This window comes from Schistocerca nitens, chromosome 8 (genome assembly GCF_023898315.1).
Source record: "Schistocerca nitens isolate TAMUIC-IGC-003100 chromosome 8, iqSchNite1.1, whole genome shotgun sequence".
NCBI classification, from domain to species: domain Eukaryota; kingdom Metazoa; phylum Arthropoda; class Insecta; order Orthoptera; family Acrididae; genus Schistocerca; species Schistocerca nitens.
This window is the reverse complement of record NC_064621.1, coordinates 548360739-548381707: the sequence shown is the minus strand read 5'-3', so window position 1 is coordinate 548381707 and position 20969 is coordinate 548360739. Positions and strand designations below refer to the sequence as shown.

General features: G+C 38.4%; 1 protein-coding gene across 1 annotated transcript in view; it reads right to left on the bottom strand.

Annotated features, from left to right (window-relative positions):
- LOC126199668 (cAMP-dependent protein kinase type I-alpha regulatory subunit-like) overlaps nt 1-20969 on the bottom strand; it is a 226049-nt gene that overhangs the window by 138015 nt on the left and 67065 nt on the right. Inside the window, exons 2-3 of the mRNA XM_049936596.1 lie at nt 8249-8425; nt 8068-8172 (exon numbers count right to left, since the gene is read on the bottom strand). Coding sequence (XP_049792553.1) covers nt 8068-8172; nt 8249-8425 — 282 coding nt within the window. The remainder of the gene's footprint in view (nt 1-8067; nt 8173-8248; nt 8426-20969) is intronic.

The following is a 20969-nucleotide window of genomic DNA, read 5'->3' as shown; positions in this document are numbered from 1 at the left end:
GGTAAGGAGTCATTCCAATCCCGGGAGCGGAAAGACTTACCTTAGGGGGAAAAAAGGACGGGTATACACTCGCGCACACTCACACATATCCATCCACACATATACAGACACAAGCAGACATATTCAAAGACCTACTTTGTGTTTCATGCACTGTTTTGTTTTATGAGAATGAAGTGTTAGGAGACTGTGACAGCTGAATGTTTGTGTCAGCATTTGTGTTATCAGAAGTACCTGCAAAAACTGACAATCAGAACAGGAGGGTAGCAGTAACACAAAAATTAACTACCAATATTACTATGTTTCATAAAGAAATAAGACTGTAGCTTTGTTTGTTTTTGGACTGGGAAAGAGAACTGTGTCTTTTTTGTTTCAATTATTGTTTTAGGGTACATGTGGAAGGCAATGAGAGAGTTACAACAGTCTGACATGCATGAACATTTTTAGATTCTACAATCTCACACATACATATGAACAGAGTAGCCTTAACTTTGTTAAAAAGTGGCAATTATTATTCCATGAGACTGAAAGTGAATTTTCATACAGAGCACCAAGATGTTGTACAATTTACAATATTATTTCAAATTGGAAGCTTGATAACTTACTAGCTCTTAATATGCTGTGACTACACAATTTGTAGGCATATAATGAATTGTTTCATTACAAAAATACAAGTCTGGAGTTAGTTTTATTTATTTGTTGCAGCATTCAGACCCATCAACTCACATACATTACACCACCCTAACCATTTACAGAATATGCAAAGAAACTCACTAGAAATAAATTGTGAGTCCTACAGTGTAGCCACAGGGTTGTGTGAGTCTAACAATGAATGTAATTGGTTATAATAGAGGGAAACATTCCACGTAGGAAAAATATATCTAAAAACAAAGATGATGTGACTTACCAAATGAAAGTGCTGGCAGGTCGACAGACACACATACAAACACAAACATACACACAAAATTCAAGCTTTCACAACAAACTGTTGCCTCATCAGGAAAGAGGGAAGGAGAGGGAAAGACGAAAGGATGTGGGTTTTAAGGGAGAGGGTAAGGAGTCTTTCCAATCCTGGGAGCGGAAAGACTTACCTTAGGGGGAAAAAAGGACGGGTATACACTTGCACACACACACATATCCATCAACACATATACAGACACAAGCAGACATGTCTGCTTGTGTCTGTATATGTGTGGATGGATATGTGTGTGTGTGTGTCTGCTTGTGTCTGTATATGTGTGGATGGATATGTGTGTGTGTGTGTGTGTGAGTGTATACCCATCCTTTTTTACCCCTAAGGTAAGTCTTTCCGCTCCCGGGATTGGAATGACTCCTTACCCTCTCCCTTAAAACCCACATCCTTTCGTCTTTCCCTCTCCTTCCCTCTTTCCTGATGAGGCAACAGTTTGTTGCGAAAGCTTGAATTTTGTGTGTATGTTTGCGTTTGTTTGTGTGTCTATCGACCTGCCAGCACTTTCATTTGGTAAGTCACATCATCTTTGTTTTTAGATATAATGAATGTAATTGGATAGATAAAAAATCTACTCACCAAGTGGCAGCAGGAGAACACACATATCAAAAAAGGTTTTACATATGCAAGCTTTTGGAGCCAGTGGCTCCTTCTACTGGCAGAAGGGTTGAAAGGAAAGGAAAAGGGGTGAAGGAAAAGGATTGGAAAGGTTAGGAAAAAGGGGTAGAGTTCGGAAAAGGCACCCAGAACCCCGGGTCAGGGGAGACTTACCGGATGGGATCAGAAGGTAAGTTCCCCTGACTTGGGGTTCAGGGTGGCTTTTTCAAACTCTACCCCTTTCCCCAAACCTCTCCAGTCCTTTACCTTCAATCCTCTTCCTTCCTGTTCAACCCTTCTGCCAGAAGAAGGAGCTGCTGGCTCCAGAAGCTTGTTTATGTAAAACATTTTTTTATATGTGTGTTCTCCTGCTGCCGCTTGGTGAGTAAATTCTTTATCTAACCAATTACATTCTACTGTCAAAACTTGATTATTTTCTTTGTTATAACAATTATGAATGATTGTCTATAACTAACTGTATCCTAACTGTAAGTTAATCACATTGCAATTTTGTGGGTACAATCTGCATTCCAAGCTACAAAAAAATTATGTCAGTGATACTGACTTCCACCCATATTGTAGAAACATACAGAAGAAACTCTACAGAAATGGAAGAAAAACTATAAAAATATGGGGATCCCAATAAGTGATATTCTGTGTACTCAGTAAAATATGAAGATGATAAACTGGTTTAGCTCTAGAGTATACGATGAGAAAACTGATGCAAGAATATAAAAAAGGGGGTCTAAACTTAAGTATTGGTAAAGCAAAATGTATATTAATTGATAAAATAAATAAAGATTTAGCACTGGAAGAAGGGATGAGAACAACATCAGTTAATGCAGGAAATAAAAACTTAACTATCGCCATTACAAATTATGAGAAATGAGACAAACAAATTATTTCAAGAATAAACTGGGGAAATACAAAAGAGTGAAGGTAACAGCTCACCATATAGTTGGTATGTTGAATAGTCCTAAGGCATATAAACAAGATCGCATTGTGCCAGAAATGCTGCTCGATTAGGGTGAGAGGGTGGGTTAGGTGAAGTGAGTAAGGAAGAGTAAGGAGGTGGTGGGAGGGGGACGGATAGGAAGAAGGGTGGCTGATGATGGTTGGGAGAGGTAGTAAGTTAATGAGATAGCTCATTCTGGTGCAGGCAGCTGTGTTTGGTGCACAATGGCTTATGCATTGGATAGGTGGGTGGGGGAAATGGAACAGAGGAAAAGGGAGATTGCAGAGAGTGAATGCAGAATGAGTGAAGCAGTGGTGACAGCGAGAGAGGTCAAGATAGGGGAGCAGGAGAGGAGCTAGCAGAGTTTGAGGCAGGAAGATTACCTCCAAAAGTTTTCCAATTTACTAATATCCTGCTCCCACATGTGTACCACTGTCCAACAATACCTAACCTGTTCCTACCAGCAATGAAACCTTCTGTCAGTCCCTCATAGCACCCAGACCAGCCTTGCTCACCTTCTCCATCAGACACATATCTCAAAAATCCCTCCCAAGATCCCACAAAAGTCATAAACCAAACAAACCCCAAACACTGTTACTTGACAGTCTATCAAGAAAGTCAACAGTACAGAAGCTTCAGTCATATCCAAAGGCCTTATCTTCAGCCCCACACCTGAATCCAATTACACTGGATTCATCAAAGACATACTCACCTTCACCCAATCCCTACAGTCGATACACTTTTTTTGCCAGGAAACCCTGGAATCAAAGCCAACTAAAATCCAACAATGAACTTTACATCTCAAGCCCATATCTCTGTCCAACCACGATGCTCCCCCACTACCACCTAAACACCCTTCTAACCACACCTGATTACCTTCTAGAAACTCCTTACCTCCAACTTGGCCTCGTTCTCCTTTCCTAGCTCCTTTCCCAATAACATTAATATATCCACAACGGAAAGAGCATACAACCACAACCACAACCTCACAATAGATCGTGACTTAATCATCCTCTCTACTGACAAAGGCTCTACTACCACCTTGACAAACCACAGTGAATATTTGACAGAAAGTACCAGCTGATAGTCTGAGTCTTCCATCTACATGTTACTTGGTAAGATGGTAGACAGGGTAAATATATTGGTGGTAAAAAAAGTTTGTATCAATTATAAGGATGAAACTCTGAAACTAACTGAATGTATATTCAGTCTGAATTTTATTATGAATGAACTATACAAGGATATAAATAAGTTTAAAGCAACAAAATGTGAGTCACAAAAAATTATGATCTCACAAACACTAGCAAGTCACTTTTAATAAGCTGTAATGGAAAATTCAAGTGAGAAAATATGAGAACTGTTAGGCCTACAATAGTTCCGAGTAAAGAAACTAACAAACAAGTTGTAATATACGATAAACTTCCAGAGCTGAATAATTTTGTGATGATTATGAACTAAATTATTCACAGATTGGTAAAAAACAAAAGTACAGTGCATTGGCAGTGAATAATGAGCAAGACAAAATTCCTATCATACGTGACAGTCAAGGAAGAAACTTTGGCAAATTACTGCCAGGACATGATGGGTAATCACTTCTCTGTGCAAGGCATTATAAAACCCACCGCATCCATCCACAATTATGTAGTGAATTGTGTTTTATTCATTTCATGACGTACATTTGCAATCCATTTGGTTTGTGTACAGGAGACATGTCAAAAATTTATAATACAGTTACAATGATTTTTACATTAACAAATAATAGCACTACAATAAATAATAACACTATAACGATATTTCTTGGAATATGTAACACATTGTATCCAGCTCAAATTTCCGGTCTGCCCTGCATGAATTCACCCACTGAGAAATAACACTTCAGTGTCAGTACCTCACATAGCTTTCTTTTAAGTGAGCCTAAATTCATCTGCATCAACTTGTTGCCTTTTAATATATTACAAATTTTCATTCCCATGTATTGAGGTCCTTTGGTATACAGTCTGGGGCAGTGGGTGGGGAGCATAACATTTTCATTGTTTCTGGTATCATGTGGATGGACAAAATGGTTTCCTTAAAATAATTCATGCGTGGTGTACAAAAATATAATGATCTCATATATGTATAAGGATGGCAGAGTTAATATTTTAAGTTTTCTGAATAATGGTTGACATCTTTGTGATCTGCAGTGCACATATTTAGAAAGATTTTTTTTCTGTATTTGTAGTATCTGCACTATGTTTGTCGAATTACCCCAAAAACAATACCATACATAACAATGGATTCAAAGTAGCTTGTACATGCTACTTTTCGTGTGTCCATGTCAGCTGTAGTTGATTATAAAACGTGAACAAATAAACTACAAACTAATCAGTGAACCATATACTTTTAATAGATATTGGTAGCTAAAACGACACTGAGAAGCCTTTGGAAGAATTTAAAATGAGCATGAAGTGTTCTCTGGGATGTACACTGAAAGTAACACACAAAATGTATGTAACAAATCATCTAATATCTCTTAGGCATGGTGCCCAAGAGCTAAATGGCAAAATCAGGTCTGTGAATCATTTTATGAGAGAAAAAAATCAGTACTTTTACAAAGGTGTGTAAGAAGAGACTATCTGTGAATCCTGGCATTGAACAATTTGAAAGAAATGAATAAACAATTATTGGTTTATATCTAAACAGTCCACGAAAGATTCACTTCTGGAATAAGTATGGCTCTTTATACATACAACAAAAATAAGAAAGGAAAGTACAGTGATAAAGCATACATGAACATGTGACAGTTCACCCGCTTTATTTCTTCGTTTGTTGTCCTCGGTGTCGACGTACTGCATTGCTATACTAGCTTAAAAATGGGGGGAGGGGGGGGGGGGAGTCAAACACAGACTACTTCATACGATGTAGCCAACAGGTGCACATCTGCGTTTCACAGTTGTTTACTTTCACCGTTCACAACCCTCCAATATACTCAGTTATATGGGCAGTGCACTATTGTTTAACTTTCGATAAGCCTCATTAATAGGTTGCAGGCGAATATCCACATACAGCTACAATAGTTTACTGTTGAACATCTACGAGCACTAAAAGCCTAATCGCATGGTTCACATTTCTTGAAGAATAAAAAGGTACATATGGAAACAGACTCTGTCATTGTTTTAACACACAGCCTAAATGGTTTCACTTATTTCACAGTTAAGTTGATGCATTGTTGTTGCTCTAACCAACACACGTTTCTTGTCTGAAACTCGGCCACGGACTGACTGTCATGAGACCAAAAATCTGGCCCTTATATATACTCACAATAATAGATACTGAAACTACTCAGGCCGGCCGTGGTGGCCAAGCGGTTAAAGGCGCTACAGTCTGGAACCGCGCGGCCGCTACGGTCACAGGTTCGAATCCTGCCTCGGGCATGGATGTGTGTGATGTCCTTAGGTTAGTTAGGTTTAATTAGTTCTAAGTTCTAGGCGACTCATGACTGCAGAAGTTAAGTCGCATAGTGCTCAGAGCCATTTGAACCATTTTGAAACTACTCATTGTTCAAAGTTAAATTTACAGAAATTACAATTAAAACTTCTCATTACATTAACTGAATACATTGAAAAATAGGTTCTTTTTAACAGTTTCTTCTACCACAAGGGTTAACATGAATTATTTGTTTAAATCATGAGATTAACATACATAGTTACACAAACAATACTGTTGACAAAACTGTTAATTACTTTAGAATTAATTAAGGGCTGGCTTTGCTAACACGTTTTCGAATAGAGCCAAATAAATCCTTTATGAATACTATTAGTTTTTCCTCCAAATATTTACAATTAGTACAGAATTTATATTTGTTTACAAGTCAACAATAGAGTTTAAGTTATGAAACAATTACTGATTTCACCTTATAACAAAGATCATCATCATCATCTTGGACAGTTTCCAGCCTCTGGCCAGGTCTGTATGGAACACAGGCCTCTACATCATCTTCTGACTTGCCACCATTCCTCCGTCTTCACCTTGGTCCAGTCTTCTCCTTTCTTCTGGACACAGTCCTCCACTCTTTTCAGCCATCTGTCTCTCAGTCTTCCTCTTGGTCTCTTTCCTTCCAGTTTCACCTCGTGTATCCTCCTGGGTATCCTCTTCTCCTCCATTCTCTTCACATGTCCATACCATCTTAGCCTTGATTTCTCTATCTCCTCCTCTAATGGTTCCACCTTCATTAACTCTCTGATTCTCTCATTTCTTAACCTGTCTATCTTTGTCACTCCAATATTGTTTCTCAAGAATTTCATCTCACTAGCTTGTACTTTGCTTTTCTCTCTTCCTTTCATAACCCAGGTTTCTAATGCATATCTCAGGATTAGGACATAATATGACTGGTATATAACCTTTTTACTGATTTGGGGTACATCCTTGCTCCATATCAGGCTTCTGACACACTTCCGAAATGCTTCTGCTTTTCTCCCCCGCTCGTTTATTTCCGTTTTACTGTATCAGGCTTCCTAGGTACTTGAAACTATCCACTCTCCTCAATCGTTCCCCACCAATTGTTATTCCCATTGTTCCCATCTCCTTCTTTCTTGCTGTGATAATTACCTCACTCTTACTTATACTAAATTTCATCCCATATTCCTGTACTGTTCATTCCCATACATCCAACTGCTCTTGTACTTCCTCCTTATTCCCCCAAATCATCAGATCATCTGCAAACACCACAGCTTTCATCTTCCTTTCACCAATTACTTGTGCTACTGTACTCATTATATCATCCATCACTACAATGAACAGTAAATATACTAACTAGTAATAGTCAAAATAAATTAGAAAATCAATCACATTCATAAAACTAAACATAAAATTAGATCTGCTGTTATAGTCTTTAAAACTGAGGGCCAATCTTTCTCTTTTATGGAAATGCAGATTATACTCGGGTATGTTAATGGTAATTAGTTGCAAGTGAAAAAATTATTTTTAAGGAGTCAGATGGCAAAACAAGAGGTGAAGTAAAAATAACCCCGCTTGCTTCATCACAAACTGACATGCAGGTAAAAAAGTATGTCCTGAAATGAAAAAACCAAACAAGGACAAACAGATAGTTATGTTGCAGGGAATGAGTAGAAACCAATTAAAATGAAGAAAAGGCAACACACTCAAATAGCAGATGGCACCCCCCCCCACCCCCCTCTCTCTCAGGTAACAGACACAGCAATTTATATTCTGAAGATATCGGCTCCTACACATTAATAAGCAATGGTTGAAGTACAAGTGACAGCAAGCTTTTGTGTGTGTGAGCGTGCATGTGCATGTGTGTGTGTGTGTGTGTGTGTGTGTGTGTGTGTGTGTGTGTGTACCTGAGTAGTATCACATCTCCACAGAGATTATTAGGAATCAGGAAGTACTTAGCCATAAGCAAGTACATATAAAATGATCATAACATGCTAAGCTTTAAAACAAATTCATTATTCAGTATAACAACAACAACACCACACACACACACACACACACACACACACACACAAATACACAAATTTTATAATGTGAAGTTATGAACATACACCTCAGGATAACGTTTGAAGCACTGAAGTCCACAAACAATGCTACTAAGGATTTCTCTTTCCTTCTCAGAGCGATATTCTGCTGGTTTCATAAATGATGCTTTGTCCTGAAACACAAATAATCACATCACTAATGAGCAGATTAAGCGTATTCTTTGAGAAACAAATTGAGATTAAGTTTACCTGCAGGGAAAGTGTGCCCTTTTTGCCCCTTTTCCGCTTCAGAGCCAATATTTTCTGTTGGTCAGTTTCATCTATTTCCTCTTCTTCAGTTTCAGTCAGCCAATAGAGGTTGGCAAACACTTTCCTCACAAGTGCACGGAATCGTAGCTTACCTTTTAGCTTTGGTTCACCTGTCACCTGAAACAGATGAACTTTATGAGAGATACCTCTCATTCTTATTGATTCTTTTAATTATTTGTTGAACAATATGCACAGTATGATGTTGGACATGTTAATATAAATATAACAAAGATTATGCCATGAGAACGAGCACAGTATGTATTAACTGGAAGATATGTTATGCGATGATAACATTACAGCATGATATATTTAATAAAATAGGAATATTTCAGTAGACAAATGTGATCACATATGCATTTAAATATAAAAGAAAATGTTAGTAGATAGTAAATTTAGGTAGACTTTTTTCATATGTGATATAAGGTATTCGCTTATACTATAGGACAATTAATATAACAGGTAGTCTTGAGAACTACTTTAAATAATTGTATATTCTTTATAGTTTGATACAGTGGAGTAGTTTATAACATAAAGTTTCCCTCTTCTTAGGAGGCCTGTTTGTTCCAGAGCCGTTTGTGTTGATGTCTGTATATTGTATGCAGATTAAAGGAGGATCAAAAAATATCCACCTAAAGAGATGCAGTACAGTAATAATTACATGTACAATCTAGACTTAAACTGAACTGCTTCCATAAACCGCAACAATATGCCAGGACTGAAGTAGAAGTGCAACAATGCAAAAGCACATCTTTAAATGGCAGTAATCGCACAGTCAACTAGTTGCAACATAATATAGCCCACAGGATATTTCATATCAAAGGCTATAAATATCTAAAAATGAATCACAACTGAGTCAGACATTTTTAGACGTCAGTAAGCATTACTATGCAATAACACTGTCAAGTTATGTAGCTTCATGATGCCAATTCCACAATCAAAGAATAAAGACAGAAAGGAAATTTAGAGACAACCATATTGTTAACAATGAGATCATGAGGGGTGAACTATTAGTAATTGTAGTAGTTGCCATAGCAGTAACAGTAATCTTTATTTGGACATAACAGCATTACAGTCTTCAGTATTGTCATTAAAGCTAAGTTTGCTGATAATATTATAATGCTTTCAAAGACAGTAAAGGACTTGGAAGATCAGATGAACATGGAACTGATAATGTCTTTCAAAGATAAACATCAACAGTGGTAATGGAATTTAGTCTGATTAAATCCAATCACACTGAGGGTATGGGACACTACAAGTAGTAGGCCAGTGTTTCCATCTTGGCAGCAAACAGTGATGGCAGAACTAAAGGGGATAGAAAATGTAGACTAGCAAATAGCAAGAAAATCTTTTCTGGAAAATAAAATAAGTGTTAGGAAGCCATTTGTGAAGTTATTTGTCTGGAGTTCGGCCTTGTATGAAACTGAAACATGAACAACAGTTCAGACAAAAAGGGAATAGAAGCTTTTGAAATGAAGTATCACAGAATATGGCTGGAGAGTAAATGAGGAGACTGAGTAACTAATTAAGAGGTCCTGAATCAAACTGACGAAAAACAAATTTACAAAACAACTTCAGTAAAAAGAGGGGTCAGTTGAAAGGAAACATGCTGAGTCATAATGGAATCATAAGTTTGGTAATGGAGGGAAGTGTGGGGGGTAAAAATAGTAGAGCATTGCTACAGTAAGCAGGTTCAAGTACATGCAGTGTGCTGTAGGTATGAAAAGATATAAATGAGATATACTAGCATGGAGAGCTGCATCAAACCAGTCTTTGGCCTGAAAAGCACATCAATGACATATATATCCTAATGGAAGATTTATGAGCACATCAATGACATATATATCCTAATGAAAGATTTATGTAGCATCACACAGGCACTTTCTTTGGTGACTCAGAGGTCCAGTGCAATGTATCACCAGGTACCCACAGTTGGGTCGAGTGTATCCCACACCAAAAGAAAAGAAGGGTTCATCAGAGATGCTTGTCTACATACTCATTTTGTAGATAAATGGTTGAGCGAGGCATAACCATGGAACTTGCTACCATCCTTGACGAATTTCCTCCATCTGCTACAGTTTTCAGAAAACTCCTCCCATTTGTCACAGTCAATATTAAATGCATTCCTATCACGCTCACAGCAAAGTGCAAAGCAGGTCTTCCAGGGGGTCTCTTGGCATGTGCTATCTCACTAACTAAACTGTGGTAGGGAAGACGGGAGTGGTCCATAAGATTAACTGTCCCACAGCAAGCAATGTACCTTGAGAGTGGCAGGGACACTTGGTAGATTTTCAGCATTCAGGACCATTTCATTTGTCACACAGACCCTCCACATTATGCCAAGAATGTTTCATAAGCACTGCAGATGAAATGTGCTGAGCTTATGTTCTTGTTTGGCATTTGATGTCCAGGTCTGAACACCATACAAGAGTGAGTGTTTGATAGACAATCATTTCTGCGGTCACCATAAAGCGTTTGTTGATCTCCATTCTACTGCAGAACTCCCCAAAACCATTCACCACTTTGCCAATTCTTGCATTAAATTCGTTGTGTAGAGAAAGATTTTCTGACATCAGCAAACTGATGTTACAGAATTTGTAGATTACATTCAACAAGGAGCCATCTAATCTTACGTCAGGCATATCTGTGTATCCTTTCACTATAATTAAAGTGTTTTTTACAATCACAGACATGGAGAAGAGCTTGCATGTAGCAGCAAACAGAATCATAAGACTTTGAAGGTCATCTTGAGTATGTATTATGATGCTGCATTGTCAGCAAATAAAGGTTACTTACAAATAAGTTCTCACAGTAATGCTGGTAGTGCTTGGATATGAGTAACAAGATTTTGTAAAGTTTCCTGTCAGGCCTGGTATGCAGATGGATGCAAAGTTATGTTTCACCAAAAGCAACTTTGAGAATTAACGAGAAGAATATGGCATACAAGGGATATAGGTTCTGCCTTTTTTTTCCAACACTGATTTTTCATGTTACCCAAACATGTTTCAGCATCGCTGTGCCATCATCAGTGGGTTTTGTTTATTGGACTACTATAAAAGTGAACATAATTTTAGGATGTAACAAGGTGGAACTTATATTCCATAATTTAACTCCAAACACAGAAGAAAGACAAGAGCTGTAAACCCAAAAGATGAATATCAAACAAGGTAGGGACCAGTACACAGCCTTGACAAACTCCTTTTTTTTTTTTTTGCAAGAAAATGACCTGCTGTGCTTCCTCCAAATATCACAGCACCCTTCATATCATCATGAAGAGCCCTGATCATCTTCAAAAGTTTTTGAGGGAACCTTATCTTCACTAATAAAGTATAGAGTCCATCCATGCTTAATGTGTCAAACACCTTATTTAGGTCAATTAAAGCAATCAACAATGGGGTCTTCTTCTCATGGCATTTTTCCTGAATTTGTCAGTGTGTGAAGATCATTTGGTAGTAGATCACTGAGCTCAAAACCCACGTCACAATATACATGCACGGCAAGCTTCTCCAGTCTACACAGCACCGCATGGGCAAACACTTTTCCAGTGGTACTAACAAGGAAACCTCCCCATCGCACCCCCCTCAGATTTAGTTATAAGTTGGCACAGTGGATAGGCCTTGAAAAACTGAACACGGATCAATCGAGAAAACAGGAAGAAGTTGTGTGGAATTATGAAAAAATAAGCAAAATATACAAACTGAGTAGTCCATGCGCAAGATAGGCAACATCAAGGAGAGTGTGAGCCCAGGAGCGCCGTGGTCCCGTGGTTAGCGTGAGCAGCTGCGGAATGAGAGGTCCTTGGTTCAAGTCTTCCCTAGAGTGAAAACTTTACTTTCTTTATTTTCGCATAGTTATGATCTGTCCATTCGTTCATTGACCTCTTTGTTCACTGTAATAAGTTTAGTGTCTGTGTTTTGCGACCGCACTGCAAAACTGTGCGATTAGTAGACGAAAGGACTTGCCTCTCCAATGGGAACCGAAAACATTTGATCGCAAGGTCATAGGTCAACTGATTCATCCACAGGAAAACACGTCTGATATATTCAATATGACACTGCTGATGGCATGTCCGTCACATGACAGGAATATGTTGTCGACCCACCTAACTTGTACACTTGGCGAATGGGTAAAAAGATTCTTCTACCTTGCCCGATTTAGGTTTTCTTGTGGATGTGATAATCACTCCGAAAAGAGTGATGAAAACATAAGAGTTTGTCACATCAACTGAAAATAAAAAATTAAACTTTTCACTTGAGGGAAGACTTGAACCAAGGACCTATCGTTCCGCAGCTGCTCACGCTAACCACGGGACCACAGGGCTCCTGCCCTGACACTATCCTCGATGTTGCCTATTTTGTGCATGGACTACTCAGTTTGTATATTTTGCTTATTTTTTTAAAATTCCACACAACTTCTTCCTGTTTTCTCGATTGATCTGTGTTCAGTTTTTCAAGGCCTATCCACTGTGCCAACTTATAACTAAATCTGAGGGGGGTGCGATGGGGAGGTTCCCTTGTAAGAACTGAAATTCTACAGTAGCAGTTGCAACCACCATGACTGCTTTTACCTTCGTATAGAGTGACAATGTTGGAAACACACATCTTCTGCAGTACAGTATCCTCAGGCCAACACTTCAAACAAAGGCAGTAGAGAACTGAGAGGAGTTTAATCAGTTTAATAAGTTGTCTGTGGATACTGTCTTTACCACGGTGTTTCCTGCATTTAAGCCACACTTCAGCTTTCTGAAGATCCTCCTCAGGCACAGCATCCAGCTCATGGCAAGTTGACAGCTGAGAAATTTTTCCATTTCTTTTGAGTTGGTGTTGACCGGATGAGTGTGTGTAGAGGTTGGAATAGTGTTCCACCCTTTGTTGCATTTACTGACTACAATCTGTGATGACTATAAAGGCAGTCACCCATAGTATTCCACATCCTCTGTCCCTTATAATGCATCAATCTTTGGAGGAAGGATGTTTTCCTGATAGACTGAAGTATGCTGAAATACGACCCATTTACAAAAAAGACAGACACGATGAAGTGAGTAATTACACAGGAAAACGAAAATTTTTTTAAAAAAAACTTTTTTACTTTGATAGCTGATTTTTATAGATTTTTATGAGCTCCAGCCAAATCTACCCTTAGTTTTTTGTATCACCCATAGTTTTTGAGCAATATGCTTTTTATTATATAGCATAAAAATCCTATCCTATACAGTAAATGGGGAAATTAATGAAACGCGTGGTTTGTATTTTTTTCTCTTTTTTCTTTGAAGCTTCTTGTGTAACTTTTTCTAAAATGAGTTGCTTGCTGAACTTCTCGGTGAAGTGACCAACCATAGTCCACCATCATGTTGGTGTTCCAGTGGCCTTGGTAGTGTTTTTCCATCACATTAATGTCCTGGTGAAAAAGGTCTCCTCACTGCTCACTAACATGTTCCATATTGTCCAGGAAGTAATCAAAGTGACTGTTCAAAAAGTGAACTTTCAGGCTCATTAAACATCCTAAAGTTTGAAACTTCTTAATATTGTAATAAACCCTACCAATTATCTTAGAAGATAGATTAACAAAAGGCAAACCCATGTTTCTAGCATTTGTAGACTTAGAGAAAGCTTTTGACAATGTTGACTGGAATACTCTCTTTCAAATTCTGAAGGTGGCAGGGGTAAAATACAGGGAACGAAAGGCTATTTACAATTTGTACAGAAACCAGATGGCAGTTATAAGAGTTGAGGGACATGAAAGGGAAGCAGTGGTTGGGAAGGGAGTGAGACAGGGTTGTAGCCTCTCCCCGATGTTATTCAATCTGTAAATTGAGCAAGCAGTGAAGGAAACAAAAGAAAAATTCGGTGTAGGTATTAAAATCCATGGAGAAGAAATAAAAACTTTGAGGTTCGCCGATGACATTGTAATTCTGTCAGAGACAGCAAAGTACTTGGAAGAGCAGTTGAACGAAATGGACAGTGTCTTGAAAGGAGGATCTAAGATGAACATCAACAAAAGCAAAACTAGGAAAATGGAATGTAGTCGAATTAAGTTGGGTGATGCTGAGGGAATTAGATTAGGAAATGAGACACTTAAAGTAGTAAAGGAGTTTTGCTATTTGGGGAGAAAAATAACTGATGATGGTCGAAGTAGAGAGGATATAAAATGTAGACTGGTAATGGCAAGGAAAGCGTTTCTGAAGAAGATAAATTTGTTAACATCAAGTATAGATTTAAGTGTCAGGAAGTCGTTTCTGGAAGTATTTGTATGGAGTGTAGCCATGTATGGAATGAAACATGGACGATAAATAGTTTAGACAAGAAGAGAATAGAAGCTTTTGAAATGTGGTGCTATAGAAGAATGCTGAAGATTAGATGGGTAGATCACATAACTAATGAGGAGGTATTGAATAGAATTAGAGAGAAGAGAAATTTGTGGCACAACTTGACTCGAAGAAAGGATCGGTTGGTAGGGAATATTCTGAGGCATCAAGGGACCACCAATTTAGTATTGGAGGGCAGCGTGGAGGGTAAAAATCATAGAGGAAGACCAAGAGATGAATACACTGAACAGATTCAGAAGGATGTAGGATGCAGTAGGTACTGGGAGATGAAGAAGCTTGCACAGGATAGAGTAGCATGGAGAGTTGCATCAAACCAGTCTCAGGACTGAAGACCACAACAACAACAACAACAACAACAACAATATTGTAGCTATAACAGAAACATATTCTGAGTCATTTTCATGTACTAAGAACTTTGTAATGACTTGCCTGAATGATACCCATGCTTCTTTCTCATTTAAGGTCATTGTGGTTTCAAAGTTAACATCAGACATCAATTTCCTAATGTCAGGTCCAAAGAAGACGCCTTCTTTTAGTTTAGCTACTGAAAGGTGTGGAAACTTTTGGCAGAGATACTTAAAACAAGGTCCATCTTTAGGCAAAGCCTTTACAAACTGTTTCATTAGGCCTAACTTTATAAGTGGAGGTGGTAGGAGTATGTGTTTTGGTTCTACAAGGTTTTTGCGTAGAATGTTTTTTCGCCAGGTTTTAAAGACCCAATTACACGCCAGTTCTTTCTGCACCAGTGTTGATCCCTAGCCCTACTGTCCCATTCACACAAGAAACATGGAAATTTGGCAAAGCCATCTTGCTGATCAAGGAGCATGCATGTTCTTTTTAGATCACCACACATCATCCAACCATGAGCAGAATAGCCCATTTTACTTAGCACTATTTCTAGGTTTTGATAGCTTTCCTTCAAATGTACAGAATATCCAACAGGTATAGATGCATACATGTTACCATCGTGTAATAAAGCAGTCTTTAAACTAGTTTTGGATGAATCAATAAACTACATTTGGTACAAAATCCCTGCATTGGGATTGGGTCCTTGAGAATATTGATGTGTTGAAACCCCTCCTTGTTTCTAAGTGTCAGGCAACTATAAACTAGAACTGAAACCACTGCAACACTACCCACAATGATCTAAACAAAGCAAAAGCAGTTGTTAAGTGCACAGTTTGCAACTGCATTGATACATATTGGGAGAAACTTTGCAGAAGTATGCAGGAGTATTTAGGTGTTGGAGACATTGGTGCAGTGTATTCGGGTATCAAAAGGGCTATTGGGCCCACTTCTAAGAAGACTGCCTCACGTAAGGAGATCGATGGTAGAATAGAATAGAAACTTTATTCGCACATAACATGTCATATACAATCAGCTGATTGGGACATAGGTGACTTGTCAGTTTAAAGCTACTTCTAATTGTAAGTATACAGAATAATTACAGGTAGTTTGTAATTTTAAGTACCACAAAATGATTTAAAATAATCATGTTGAAAATAAAGTAAAATTAGGAATAAACATTTACTTAAAGTACTTTTTTGCATGACAGAATAAAACATCAGGCACAGTTATTTGTGACAGTCAGTCATAAATTCTTCTACACTGTAATAATATTTACTTCCTAGGTATTTTTTAAAATGATGTCCAACTTCTTCTGGTTCATAATTTTTAAATTTTTCATAAACCTTATTTTACAGCCTCATACCCATATAGTAAGGTGTCTTCTGCAGCAGTTTTAGCCTACGAATTGGTAACTTATATTGATATTTGTTTCTTGTTTAATAATCATGCTTAAACAGGTTATCCTCAAAACGTTATGGGTTTTGTTTAGAAAACGTAATTGCCGCATAGCTATAGAGGCCAGGAACTGTCATAAGATCAAGGGCCTTGAACAGGGGTCTGCACGATTGTCTTTTTTCTGCATCTGCCATGGCTCTAAAGAGTTTTTCTGTAGCCTAAAGACTATCTGTAAGTTTGTTTTCTCAGATCCCCAAAAAATTATACCATATCTAATCACAGATACAAAATATGCATGATGTACAACTTTTATGACTGGTGTTTCTATTATACTGCTTATAACATTCATTGCAAATATTAGACTATTTAGATGGTGACACGTGTCATCTTCCCCCCATGAACCATGGACCTTGCCGTTGGTGGGGAGGCTTGCGAGCCTCAGCGATACAGATAGCCATACCGTAGGTGCAACCACAATGGAGGGGTATCTGTTGAAAGGCCAGACGAACGCATGGTTCCTGAAGAGGGGCAGCAGCCTTTTCAGTAGTTGCAGGGGCAACAATCTGGATGATTGACTGATCTGGACTTGTAACACTAACCAAAACGGCCTTGCTGTGCTGGTACTGCGAACGGTTGAAAGCAAGGGGAAACTACAGCCGTAATTTCTCCCGAGGGCATGCAGCTTTACTGTATGGTTAATGATGATGGCGTCCTCTTGGGTAAAATATTCCGGAGGTGAAATAGTCCCCCATTCGGATAACCGGGCGGGCACTACTCAAGAGGACGACGTTATCAGGAGAAAGAAAACTGGTGTTCTACGGATCGGAGCGTGGAATGTCAGATCCCTAAATCGGGCAGGTAGGTTAGAAAATTTAAAAAGGGAAATGGATAGGTTAAAGTTAGATATAGTGGGAATTAGTGAAGTTCGGTGGCAGGAGGAATAAGACTTTTGGTCAGGTGAATACAGGGTTATAAATACAAAGTCAAATAGGGGTAATGCAGGAGTAGGTTTAATAATGAATAAAAAAATAGGAATGCGGGTAAGCTACTACAAACAGCATAGTGAACGCATTATTGTGGCCAAGATAGACATGAAGCCCACATCTACTACAGTAGTACAAGTTTATATGCCAACTAGCTCTGCAGATGATGAAGAAATTGAAGAAATGTATGATGAAATAAAATAAATTATTCAGATAGAGAAGGAAGACGAAAATTTAATAGTCATGGGTGACTGGAATTCGGTAGTCGGAAAAGGGAGAGAAGGAAACGTAGTAGGTGAATATGGATTGGGGGTAAGAAATGAAAGAGGAAGCCATCTGGTAGAATTTTGTGCAGAGCATAACTTAATCATAGCTAACACTTGGTTCAAGAATCATGAAAGAAGGTTGTATACATGGAACAACCCTGGAGATACTATAAGGTTTCAGGTAGATTATATAATGGTAAGACAGAGATTTAGAAACTAGGTTTTAAATTGTAAGACATTTCCAGGGGCATATGTGGACTCTGACCACAATCTATTGGTTATGAACTGTAGATTAAAACTGAATAAACTGCAAAAAGGTGGGAATTTAAGGAGATGGGACCTGGATAAACTGACTAAACCAGAGGTTGTACAGAGTTTCAGGGAGAGCGTAAGGGAACAAATGGAAGGAATTGGGGAAAGAAATACAGTAGAAGAAGAATGGGTAGCTTTGAGGGATGAAGTCGTGGAGGCAGCAGACGATCAAATAGGTAAAAAGACGAGGGCTAGTAGAAATCCTTGGGTAACAGAAAAAATGTTGAATTTAATTGATAAAAGGAGAAAATATAAATATGCAGTAAATTAAGCAGGCAAAAAGGAATACAAACGTCTCAAAAATGAGATCGACAGGAAGTGCAAAATGGCTAAGCAGGGATGGCTGGAGGATAAATGTAAGGACATAGAGGCTTATCTCAATAAGGGTAAGATAGATACTGCCTACAGGAAAATTAAAGAGACATTTGGAGAAAAGAGAACCACTTGTATCAATATCAAGAGTTCGGCTGGAAACCCAATTCTAAGCAAAGAAGGGAAAGCAGAAAGGTGGATGGAGAATATAGAGAGTCTATACAAGGGCGATGTACTTGAGGACAATATTATGGAAATGGAAGAGGATGTAGATGAAAATGAAATGGGAGATATGATACTGCATGAAGAGTTTGACAGAGCACTGAAAGACCTGAGTTGAAACAAGGCCTTGGGAGTAGACAACATTCCATTAGAGCTACTGACGGCCTTGAGAGAGCCAGTCCTGACAAAACTCTACCATCTGGTGAGCAAGATTATGAGACAGGCGAAATACCCTCAGACTTCAAGAAGAATATAATAATCCCAATCCCAAAGAAAGCAGATTTTAACAGATGTGAAAATTACCGAACTATCAGTTTAATAAGTCACGGCTGCAAAATACTAACGCGAATTCTTTACAGACGAATGGAAAAACTAGTAGAAGCCGACCTTGGGGAAGATCAGTTTGGATTCCGTAGAAATATTGGAACACGTGAGGCAATACTGACCCTACAGTTTATCTTAGAAGCTAGATTAAGGAAAGGCAAACCTACGTTTCTAGTATTTGTAGACTTAGAGAAAGCTTTTGACAATGTTGACTGGAATACTCTCTTTCAAATTCTGAAGGTGGCAGGGGTAAAATACAGGGAACGAAAGGCTATTTACAATTTGTACAGAAACCAGATGGCAGTTATAAGAGTTGAGGGACATGAAAGGGAAGCAGTGGTTGGGAAGGGAGTGAGACAGGGTTGTAGCCTCTCCCCGATGTTATTCAATCTGTAAATTGAGCAAGCAGTGAAGGAAACAAAAGAAAAATTCGGTGTAGGTATTAAAATCCATGGAGAAGAAATAAAAACTTTGAGGTTCGCCGATGACATTGTAATTCTGTCAGAGACAGCAAAGTACTTGGAAGAGCAGTTGAACGAAATGGACAGTGTCTTGAAAGGAGGATCTAAGATGAACATCAACAAAAGCAAAACTAGGAAAATGGAATGTAGTCGAATTAAGTTGGGTGATGCTGAGGGAATTAGATTAGGAAATGAGACACTTAAAGTAGTAAAGGAGTTTTGCTATTTGGGGAGAAAAATAACTGATGATGGTCGAAGTAGAGAGGATATAAAATGTAGACTGGTAATGGCAAGGAAAGCGTTTCTGAAGAAGATAAATTTGTTAACATCAAGTATAGATTTAAGTGTCAGGAAGTCGTTTCTGGAAGTATTTGTATGGAGTGTAGCCATGTATGGAATGAAACATGGACGATAAATAGTTTAGACAAGAAGAGAATAGAAGCTTTTGAAATGTGGTGCTATAGAAGAATGCTGAAGATTAGATGGGTAGATCACATAACTAATGAGGAGGTATTGAATAGAATTAGAGAGAAGAGAAATTTGTGGCACAACTTGACTCGAAGAAAGGATCGGTTGGTAGGGAATATTCTGAGGCATCAAGGGACCACCAATTTAGTATTGGAGGGCAGCGTGGAGGGTAAAAATCATAGAGGAAGACCAAGAGATGAATACACTGAACAGATTCAGAAGGATGTAGGATGCAGTAGGTACTGGGAGATGAAGAAGCTTGCACAGGATAGAGTAGCATGGAGAGTTGCATCAAACCAGTCTCAGGACTGAAGACCACAACAACAACAACAACAACAACAACAATATTGTAGCTATAACAGAAACATATTCTGAGTCATTTTCATGTACTAAGAACTTTGTAATGACTTGCCTGAATGATACCCATGCTTCTTTCTCATTTAAGGTCATTGTGGTTTCAAAGTTAACATCAGACATCAATTTCCTAATGTCAGGTCCAAAGAAGACGCCTTCTTTTAGTTTAGCTACTGAAAGGTGTGGAAACTTTTGGCAGAGATACTTAAAACAAGGTCCATCTTTAGGCAAAGCCTTTACAAACTGTTTCATTAGGCCTAACTTTATAAGTGGAGGTGGTAGGAGTATGTGTTTTGGTTCTACAAGGTTTTTGCGTAGAATGTTTTTTCGCCAGGTTTTAAAGACCCAATTACACGCCAGTTCTTTCTGCACCAGTGTTGATCCCTAGCCCTACTGTCCCATTCACACAAGAAACATGGAAATTTGGCAAAGCCATCTTGCTGATCAAGGAGCATGCATGTTCTTTTTAGATCACCACACATCATCCAACCATGAGCAGAATAGCCCATTTTACTTAGCACTATTTCTAGGTTTTGATAGCTTTCCTTCAAATGTACAGAATATCCAACAGGTATAGATGCATACATGTTACCATCGTGTAATAAAGCAGTCTTTAAACTAGTTTTGGATGAATCAATAAACTACATTTGGTACAAAATCCCTGCATTGGGATTGGGTCCTTGAGAATATTGATGTGTTGAAACCCCTCCTTGTTTCTAAGTGTCAGGCAACTATAAACTAGAACTGAAACCACTGCAACACTACCCACAATGATCTAAACAAAGCAAAAGCAGTTGTTAAGTGCACAGTTTGCAACTGCATTGATACATATTGGGAGAAACTTTGCAGAAGTATGCAGGAGTATTTAGGTGTTGGAGACATTGGTGCAGTGTA